The sequence below is a fragment of the Gekko japonicus genome, unplaced genomic scaffold (assembly GCF_001447785.1).
Source record: "Gekko japonicus isolate JY-2015 unplaced genomic scaffold, Gekko_japonicus_V1.1 scaffold19, whole genome shotgun sequence".
NCBI lineage: Eukaryota > Metazoa > Chordata > Lepidosauria > Squamata > Gekkonidae > Gekko > Gekko japonicus.
The window spans coordinates 1,321,918-1,332,455 of record NW_015164664.1 but is presented as its reverse complement, the minus strand read 5'-3'; the positions used below and the strand labels follow the sequence as shown (position 1 = coordinate 1,332,455).

At 50.4% G+C, this 10,538-nt stretch overlaps 1 protein-coding gene across 1 annotated transcript in view; it reads left to right on the top strand.

Moving 5' to 3' along the window:
• Positions 1 to 10,538, top strand: part of LOC107108497 (diacylglycerol kinase delta-like) — a 44,116-nt gene that overhangs the window by 24,483 nt on the left and 9,095 nt on the right. The window contains exons 9-18 of the mRNA XM_015408934.1: positions 2,392 to 2,554; positions 3,006 to 3,114; positions 4,417 to 4,556; positions 5,529 to 5,610; positions 5,817 to 5,908; positions 6,381 to 6,480; positions 7,113 to 7,359; positions 7,834 to 7,935; positions 8,162 to 8,261; positions 9,714 to 9,821. Of these exons, the coding sequence (XP_015264420.1) occupies positions 2,392 to 2,554; positions 3,006 to 3,114; positions 4,417 to 4,556; positions 5,529 to 5,610; positions 5,817 to 5,908; positions 6,381 to 6,480; positions 7,113 to 7,359; positions 7,834 to 7,935; positions 8,162 to 8,261; positions 9,714 to 9,821 (1,243 nt within the window). The remainder of the gene's footprint in view (positions 1 to 2,391; positions 2,555 to 3,005; positions 3,115 to 4,416; positions 4,557 to 5,528; positions 5,611 to 5,816; positions 5,909 to 6,380; positions 6,481 to 7,112; positions 7,360 to 7,833; positions 7,936 to 8,161; positions 8,262 to 9,713; positions 9,822 to 10,538) is intronic.

Genomic DNA, 10,538 nt, shown 5'->3' with positions numbered 1-10,538 from the left:
CCACTTGCTTATCCAGCAGTAGGCCTGGATCCAAGAACACCCCCAGATTATGGACCTGTTCCTTCAAGAGGAGTGCAACTCTGTCCAGAACGGGTGACATCTTAAATTCTAGGTCAGACCTTCCACCCACCAGTAGTACTTCCACCTTGTTAGGATTACGCTTCAGTTTATTAGCCCACATCCACTCCAGAACTGCCTTCAGGACCAGTTCAGGGTTTCCGTAGCCTCCCTGGGATCAGCTGATTGTCATCTGTATATTGGAGACAACGCAGCCCAAATATCTGGATGACCTCACCCAGTGATTTCATGTAAATGTTAAAGAGGATATGGAAAATGATGGAACTTCGTGGGACCCCTTACACCAAGGATCTGAACAGAAGTTTGTTGGGGAAATTAGGCGTGCAGGAACCTTTACATGCACTCCCATTTCCACTATGTTCATTTGGGGAGGGAGAGAAGCTGGCTTCCCAATTGCATCAAGAGAAGGAGAGAGAGAGACAGTTGTTCTAAACCAAAACTCTATCAATTCTGTTACCCACTTTAAAGTCATTTCACTATTCAACATAGAGTATTTCAACACAAGCTCAATTTCAACACAAGCACTTAAAGTTCTATAAAGGATATCCTTGGTTGCTCTGTCAAGACCCATAACAGAGGTTGGTTGGCCAGAACAACCAGGAACAAAACTAAAAACAGACATTAAGTACCCTTTTCCAACCATAGAAGTGAATGTAACTGTCAATCAACTCTGTGACGAACATCTGACATTCATCTCTGACATGCATGACAAAGCTCAGCCCATTCTTTCTATCTCTGGGGTCAGGAAAGCAAGGGTAAGCTAGGTTGACTCAGAGTCAAGGAAACTAGTTACAGGTCCCGGTCACACGGGCTGTAAAATGCGGGGGGGGGAGCGTGGCAGTTTGGCCCGGAGCAAAATAACGCGTGGCCACCTGATCACACATCCTGTCGAGGTCCCGTGGGTAGGGGCAAGGTGGCGATCACATGATGATCCTGCAGCACGGCAAAGAAGCGGCGCGATCTCACCAATGGTATGCGCGATTCTGTGGAGCAACGGAACGTTCACTTTCCTCTTCGTGCGCATGCGCCGTTGGGTGTTTGTGCACATCCTGTGGAGACTCGGGGGGGAGGGAACCTGTTTGCGACAGGACATGGGCGGGCGTCGGATGCCACAGACTACCACCGGAAACACAATCAGATGCCAGCCCTTGCCCCGCGGTTTCTGGAAACTAGTACCTCAGAGGTACTAGTTTTTAACTCCACATCTTCGGTGGGAATCCTCGGGTTCGTCATGGGAGCTCTACGCTTCCCAGATATTGTGGTGTGATCGCGCCCGGAAAATCCGCCTATCATCCGTCTCAGTAGTGTGGCTAATGCTCCGTGTGACCGCAGCCACAGATACTCTATCTATTTAGAATTTGATAGTGACTCCTGACTTCTGCAATGTATAAACATTCCCAGAAGGGAAAAGTCATGTGAGGCGAAAATCACATACAGGGTTATCTGTAACTGAAGTCCACAGCACTTAGCAGAGTCCTGAAGCTTCCTGGAAAACAGAACCAAAGATTTAACTATAGAGGCTAATTACTGTAGGAATTAAAGTCACATAGGTTTAACAGAGGACCGAGCCTCAATTCAGGCCTTAATTCCATGACACAGTCCCCGAGCACCACCTTCTGAAACCTACCCTCCAGGTAGAACAGGAACCACCCCAGAATAGTGCCTCCCATCCCCCATCCAGATAAGTGGTCCAGAAGGATACCATGACTGATGGTATCAAAAGCCACTCTGATTGTCATCTGCATATTGGAGACAACGCAGCCCAAATATCTGGATGACCTCACCCAGCGATTTTATGTAAATGTTAAAGAGGATATGGAAAATTATGGAACTTTGTGGGACCCCTTACACCAAGGACCTGAACAGAAGTTTGTTGGGGAAATTAGGGGTGCACTCCCATTTCCACTATGTTCATTTGGGAAGGGAGAGAAGCTGGCTTCCCAATTGCATCAAGAGAAGGAGAGAGAGAGTTGTTCTAAACCAAAACTCAATTCTGTTACCCACTCTTAAGTCTATTACCCACTTTAAATAGTGCCTCCCATCCCCCATCCAGATAAGTGGTCCAGAAGGATACCATGACTGATGGTATCAAAAGCCACTGAGAGGTCCAGGAGAATCAACAGTCTCACTTCCTCTGTCCATCGCCCAGCACAAGTCATCCACCAGGGTGACCAGTGTTGACAGTGCCAGGAAAGGACAGGAGGTCTTTAGGGTTCAGTTGGGACAATAAGCCAGTCTATGAGGTGAGCAGCCATGCAGGTGACTCACCACCTGTGCTGTTGACTGACCATATTGTCTTGTCCATTCTGCAAGGGTTCTGGAAGGCCACCTGCCCCTCCTCCTGTTCCAGCCCCCTGCTGGCCTTTGTCAACTCTAAGAGTGGGGACAACCAGGGAGTCAAATTCCTGCGCAAGTTCAAGCAGTTCCTCAACCCAGCCCAAGTCTTTGACCTGATGAATGGAGGGCCACACCTGGGGTAAGTGTCTCTTCCGAGCTCTCTGTTCTTCGTGCATGCTGTCAACCTGGTAACAGTGGGACATCTCGCCAGGCAGGGAGCTGTCTTCTCTCTTGGGCACCATTGCCTAGAACATTCAGGTCACTTACCTCTCAGATTTTACCCTCCTTGGAACAACCTGAGGTTGGATTGAGCAGTGGTTCCTTGGCGATGGGGGATTGTGAGCCCCAAAGCATGACCTTCTCCACTCAGATTTGGATCTCCAGGTCTGCTGTATGGCTGACTGCACCACAATCCATCCTGTCTACACTGTGCCAGGAGGTGGCTATGTGTCAGCTTGAAAGGAAGAAAGGGATGAGCAACCAAGAAGCTGGAGCCAGCCAACCACCCCCTGTGGTCACAGAAGCATCTGGTGTGCTGATGTCTGTGTCACTCAGTTCTTTTTCTCTTTCCTTTTCTCTTTCCTGACCAGGTTGCGCCTCTTTCAGAAGTTCTCCACTTTTCGGATCTTGGTGTGTGGCGGTGATGGCAGTGTGGGCTGGGTGCTGTCTGAAATCGACTCACTGGGACTGCACAAGCAGGTGAGGATCATTCTGTTCCCCCTCTTTATATTCTGTCTCCATTGGAGATGGTGTTGCTTTCACTAGCAGTGGAAAAACTAGAAGACCTCAGGATTCTGCAAATTTTGCCCCCCCCCCCCCCCCCCCCCCCAGTTGACAGCAGGGTGTTTAGAAGCTTCTATATAACACTGTTGTCCAGTTAACCATCTTCTGGGTTTTCCTCTACTTTGCTGTGTCCCCCTCCCAGGCTTGCTCTGGTACAATTTTTCCTGAAAGATCATACTCAAAAAATAATTGAATAGGCCACCCACAACTGGCACCATTTCTTCTTTCAGTTCCCCTTGTGCCCTCCATTCCCCAACTCCAGTGGGCTTTTTTACCATTATTTTTTTAACGGGAAGTAGGTGTATCACTATAGCAATTTTACACTATGGTGATATACCTACTACCTTATTTTTAAAGCCAGCAGAAAGCACTCCAGTGGCAGGGGAGGGGGGATGGTAGGGGGGAAATTGGGGAAGAAGCAGAGAATCTCCTCCCATGTGCAAAGGCTCCATTGCTGCAGTGGGAGCCTTTGTATTTGCAGCAGCAATAAGAGCTCAATGGGGAATCGCCCACGTGTGGAAGCAGGCTGGTGTACTTAATAAATCACATGACTGGAATGAGTTGCAGGAACTAGGCAAACCTGCATCTATTCTCTTAATGCCTTCCTGATGCCCTTTTTCCTTGGCTTGGGGCAGGGTGGAGGTTGCAAAAATCAAATCTTTCGACATAGTTAGACTGCTTCTGGCCAGGGCTGTGTGCATTTTGAGCCAAAACAGATAGCAAATATTTATTTAGGGGGGTTCATAAAGTACTAAGGGCCAAGGGAAACAAGGGGAGGGGCACCAGTAGAGGAGTATAAAAGAGGACAGCTTCCAAAGGTGTCTAAGAATGAACGTTTAATCCGTATTCCACCACATTTTGTGATTTCTCCCTCTATCAGGGGAAACGTCTGTTTATTGTTGAGGGCTGTGTTGGTACATATTTCAGTCTCTGTTGCTAAAACAGGAGAGCTTGCAAGCTTCCTTGCACAGCCCTCCCCAATGAATAGCTGTTACCCCAATGGAGAGAGTGATGTCAAAACATGTTGGGAAATATATGAAGCGTTTTATTTTTAGACACATTTGGATGTCGTCCTCCTCTTTTGTCTCTGTCAGCACAAAAAGAAGGGAAACACGAGTCTTCAGCCTTCATGGTGTTTGATTTCTGAGCAACCCGAGTGTGGCAGAATTTTTGCACAGCTCTAGCTGTGCTGACTACCTCTCTCTTGGTTTACAACAGTGCCAGCTTGGCGTCCTGCCACTGGGGACTGGCAATGACCTGGCCCGGGTGCTTGGCTGGGGCAGCCTCTGTGACGACGACACGCAGCTGATGCAGGTTCTGGAGAAGCTGGAGCGAGCCACCACCAAAATGCTGGACAGGTGAGCACCACCTGGAAAGCCACGTATGAAATGGAGAGGCAGGTGTGCAGCATATGCTGGGTCGGGGCCATTTTGTTACTGCACCCAACTCCAGCAAGAGGATTTGACGTGTTACAAGAATATGTGCAATGGAGGCACAGTCCACCTCTGCTGAATTCCATCTTCCCCCCTCCTTTGCTACACCCAAGCAAGACTTTTATGGGGAAATGAATTGGGGGCACTTGACGGAAGCAGCACAATTTTAGTGTTGAAGGCCAGAAGTTCCTTCACCGAGAACTGGCATTTACTTGAGAGCACCTTTTCCCCGTGGTAGAAGGCGGGGCTGACTATGTGATGCCAGGATCCAAATTCCTGTGTCCCTTCAGGCCCTAACTGCAGAATATATTAGGAGTTCTGCATCTTTTTACATTTATCTACCAGGCCTGTGAGGGCCAGGCTCAGATTTTCCTAATCAAAAGTGGCCTCAGAGTTGATTATCACATTGCAAGAACACACACATGTACTGATATGGAAACGGGGTTGCCAGGTCCCCACTGGCCACCAGTGGGGGATGGGGTTGCCAGCTCCAGGTTGGGAAACTCCTTTGGGGGTGGAGCCTGAGCAGGTCAGGGACCTCAGTGTCCTACAGTGCCCTAGAGCCCAATCTCCAAAGCATGCATTGTCTCCAGGCGAGAAGATCTCTGCACTCTAGAGATGATCTGTAATTCCAGGAGATCTCCAAGCCCCACCTGGAGGCTGGACCCTTACAGTAAACCCCCGCCCCCATACATAAAAGGCTTAAAAACTGGCTCCTCTTATGTGGCAATCCTGATCCAAATCAGTCCTCTGGTTGCCTGGTGAGTTTAAAGATACGTTGGGTGCTGCGTTAGAAGGTGTTCCGTGCACAGATCTCCCAGCATGCATGTATTTCGGGCCTGCAGCTGGGCAGGTCACTGGGTGGGACGCAACCCTGAAATCTCCACCTCTTTGCAGGTGGAGTGTCCTGACCTACGAGGCCCCCAAGCAGTCTCCTCCAGCCATCAAAGAAGAAGAGAATGACGATTCCAACATCCAGGTTTGTATGATGGTGGGCAGCCACTGAAGCAGACGTGGAGTAGCCAGAGCAGTGGTGGGGGCAGAGGGCTATGAGGGGAGGGGCTTTGGGAGTCAAGATCCGGGGAGATGCAGCCTTTCTTGGAGGACCCTTCCTTGGGGCAGAGGTGATGGAAATAGTGTACAGTGAACGTTGGTTTCTGCTAAGCCCCCTCCTTTGTCTCTCAGGCTCAGATTTCCCACTATGCCGACTCAGTGGCCTTCCATCTGGCAAAGATCCTGGAGTCCAACAAACACTCCGTGGTGATTTCTTCAGCAAAGTAAGGGGTGGGGCCCTGACTGGGGGTGGGGAGGGAGGGAAACCACTCCAGCAGCATCTTCAGAAGGAAAGAGGTTGGCGCACAAGCTGTGCCATTGAGAGAGTCGAGGTGACACGGTGACCACACCAGGTGGCCTTGGCCCTTAGGGGCCTGGATTCTAGTCCTGCCTGTGTTGTGGGCTCATGGAGGGGGCAAAATGAGACTTTGTTTAAACCGGTGCTTCCAGCTCCCTTTTCCTACCTAGATATCTGTGATAAATGGAAACGTTGGCATCTCCGTGGCACTCTTGGTGGCATTTGAGTGAAACCAGATGCTCCACAGCTGGAGGCCAGAGTGGGGAAATTAGCGTTGCTTTTGGATATTTCATGGGTTTTGGGGGGCGAATTGGCAGTTGGGATAAAGCAGTCGCTTTATGGTCTGGGTAGAGAAAGGGCTGCCCGCAGATCCCTCCTCAGCTTCCCTCCCCTCTCAGGTTCCTCTGTGGGACGGTGAATGACTTCGTGGCTGAAGTTGGCAGAGCCTATGAGCGGGCAGCTGATAGCAAGCAGGAAGCAGACACCATGGCTCGAAAGGCAAGTGTGTGTGTGACTCATAGGGCCCAACTCGAAATTGCGATCAGATGTGCCTTGTGAGTTCCCTGCTGGGAATTCAGTCCCCAGGTGGGCTGTGCTTTAGATCAGAGCAATGATGCAGAAGTAAAAGGGCTTCAGCCTCCCCGTAGCGCACACAGATGCCATATTTCCCATCTAAAATGGCCCCAGGAAGCTATTATTTGCCCTGTGCGGAAAGCTTAGATGTACTGGTGGCTATGCATAGATTCCCCCAGTGGGTCAAACAGCACCTCCCCAAGGCCATTTCAGGTCTTGAAAACTGAATGGGGGGGGGGGGGAGCTTAACACACACACACACCTTTCCTTGTGAATCATAGTCCCAATCTGAATTGGGCCGCCTGTCCGTGTGTGGGAACATCTTATCAAAAGCCCTTGTGGCAGACCTGGGGGAACGAAAAGGTTGATGTAACAGGTCGACAGCTGGGATCCCGCTGTGTGGTGCAGAACAGGATGGGACACAAATCCCTTTTGGTGCTTTGTAAATCTGCAGCTGCATGGTGCTGCATGGCTACCGGGACTGCCTCTTGAGGAAGCTCTCTGTGTCTTTCTTCCGGGAGGACTTCCTGACCTTCCCCCCTCCCCCCCCATTGCAGTGTGCGATGCTGAATGAAAAGCTAGACTCCCTAGTTCGGGAGCTGAATGATGAATCACAGGCTATCGTGGTTCCTGAAGGCACCTCGCCAGCAGTCTTGCCCAGTCCAGAAACCCCAGACAGTGGCAAGGAAGGGACGTTCCATCCCAGCCCTGTGCCTAGGATTTTTAAGTCCAAGGAGCAGCTCATGCTGAGGGCCAACAGCCTGAAGAAGGCCCTACGACAAATCATCGAGCAGGCTGAGAAAGGTGAGGAGCAGACGCCTAGTAGCAGGGACCGCACCCTGCTCTGGGGACAGTTCTCTTCCGTGGGCTGGGCATTCTGCAAGGCGGTCGTTCTAGGTTTTCTAATGCAAAACTGCAGATTCTGGGCTTGGAACAGAGTCTGGAAGTTGGAGTAAGTGGCCTCCTTCACTGAGATTGCAAAATGTGACACTGATCAAAAACCTATTTATAGATTATCGGGTGTGTGAGGAGCAGGAATTGTGCAGGGAAAGTAGTTGGGATTTTGTAAGAAATGACTGAATGGGGTATGTAAGAGTAGGGCCTGAGGGCCAGGAAAGAGGTTGGCGGCTGCACATGGTAAAGATGTTCCGGCAGTGGGGCCACAGCTGCCCTACCTGATCTGCCTACTGGCCTCTCTGCCTTTACCTGGCTCCTTTTAATATCCATAGACAGCATTTGGACAGAGAGAACACCCTCTGTCTTTCTTCTTCTGTACAGCTGTGGATGAGCAGAACAAGCAAACCCAGACCTACAGGAGCATCACAGTTGCCAGCAAGAAGGACAGTAATGAGGATTTCAACAAGGAAACAGAGAAGCTTAGTAAGGCCCTTGAAGGTTTCTTTGGGTGCAAGGAGAAAAGTGGCAGGACCTAGGCCTGATGTGGGATGAGCTGTAAGAATCTCCCTGCCTTGGTGCTATCTTGCTGGGAGCCCTGAAGCGAATACAGGAGTCTCCTAAATTCCTGTCAGGAAGTGCAGGAGCTTGTGAAAGGGCAAGGGGATGGCTGGAGGCTCAAAGAGTTAACCAGCATCTGTTCCTGTTCCAGAATCCCGTCGGGACACTGTCACCAGCACCACTTCCTCTATCATCCTGGACAGACCTGAGAGCTTCAGCGCAGTCCACTTTGCTGAGGACCCTAATGCCATGTGAGTGTGTGCAGGCGCCATGACCTGGGGGGGGGGTGACTTGTCATTGCCTTTCCCGCCATTTGAAAAGACAGATGTGCTTCAGTCACATGAAACGGTGCGTTCTTGGGGGTGGTGCTGCTGTCTCCCACTGGAAGAGCCAGACAAATGGCTGCCAAATAACAAGACTGTTTGAACATGCTGTCCATCCTCCTGCAATCTGAACCTTCCTACACGTTAGTGGCATTTATGGAGAATAATACTTACACGGCAGGGAAAAGGATCAGAGCCACACCAAAGTTGAGACGCCGCGGCGGGATCCCACGGATCCCCTGAGCCGCGGCGCATCGCTCCCCGGCACAATCAGATGCCGGGGAGGAAGAGTCAGATGGGAGGGGGAGGCTGCCGAACTGCGCATGGTCGAGCATGCGCGGTACGGCTGGGGGGCGGGATGCGCCGGCGCAAGGACGGACGGCCGATCCCACGTCCCGGCTTGAGGCGCTGTACTGGATACAACCACCTATGTAGGTGGTTCTTTTTTAGTGTGCGTTATCGGCGGTTGGGACAGATCAGGGACGGGCAGGCAACGATTCCCAGATGTTGCCGTGGGATCGCGCCCGTTTGCTCCGCCCCCGTTCCATCCCCCTCCCGGCCCAAACCGCCTCGTATGAACAGGGCCTAAGTATCTGCCACCGGTTGCTCTTGGCTTGTGACATTTGTGTAAGCTAGTGTGTGTGTGGGGGGGAAGCGTCTTGGTTTTGCCTTGGGGAGCTGTTAGAGTCAGCCAGGGACTACAGACACGACAGCCCAATGCAAAACGTGGTCAGGAGAGCACTATGACTGCCTGGTCTTCATTCTACCAGGACTGCTTCGACAGAAGAGCACCACTTTGTGTGTGTTTGTTGCAGGAAGGTCTAATAGGTTTCTCCTAATCCCAGCAATCTGTCATTATTTTCTAATCCCATCCTTTCTTCAAGGAGGGCTGGGTGGCTTACACAGTTTTCGTCTCCTCCATTTCATCCTAACAACAGTCCTGTGAGGTAGTTCAGGCTGAGAGTGTGACTGATCCAAGGTCACTCATCAACCTTCCTAGCTAAATGGGAATTTGAACCCAGATCTCCATCACACACTCTGACTGCTACATCACCCTGTGTTGAAACGCCTGGGACGTTCCGTAATGATTGTACAACAAGACAAACCACAAAACCAAACAACGCTTCATGTCATTTTATTGTCTCTTTAGAAACGTGGGAGTAGCGTCATTCACAGCCAGATGTGGGTGTGTCTTGTTTGTCAGCCAGTCGGAATCCCTCCACTCTCGGAAGTGATGTTCAAAAGCCATTTTCTAGTGTTCGCTAGTGCTTGAAATAACAGAACGGGCATTTTGTATTCTGATAGCATTTTGCTGGTTCTGCTCCACTGGTCGTCTCTGAACTATTTTCTCTCCCCCCCCTCCCCATCTGCTGGCTTCAGACAATTCTCCGAAAGATGCGTCATGAATAATTATTTTGGCATCGGCCTGGATGCAAAGATCTCTCTGGAATTCAACAACAAAAGGGATGAGCATCCCAAAAAATGCAGGTATGTTCACTCCCCCCCCCCCCCCCCCCCCCCCCATGCAGAAACGGGGAGGCCTGTGGATTGTGAGATGACACTGCCTTTCTTCAGTTCCACAGAGGCTGGGAACTCCATTGTGTTGCACGCCTTGACTTAGGGGGTGACATCAGGGAGGAAGCTACAAAAACAACTGAAAACTATTTGTTCACACACATTCTGAGGTTGCATTTGCAGTCTAAGAAACTTCCCTTCTCCACCATTTCCTCTGCAGCGCTGCCAGATTCCCACTGACCCAGGATCTCCCAACAGGTTCAATAGAGCAGTTGCAGTCCGCAACGATTCATAAGAATAGATTGCTTTATTACAAGTCACTATTGATACACTTTCATGGTCATTGTCAGGAATGAAACTCAAAGCCAAATAAAAGGGTTAACCAATGAATACAGTTCGCGCTAAATTCAAGCGGGAGAAAACCAAGGTGGGAGATAGCCTTCAGCCATTTGGTTCACACCAGCCAGATTGGGACCGGCCCCATCAACAGTTCTCACAGTCTTATCTACTACAAAGGCAGCAAAACATTCCAAGGTCAAAATAAGACTCAAAGCACACAGGGAGGATGAGAACAGAGAAATGCAGGCTAATCCCCCCCACCCATCATACAGCTGGCAGGTTACACAGAGCATACCCAGAATACAAATGGCAGTTTACTGACAGGTTGGGAGTAAGTGAGGCTGGGTGGTA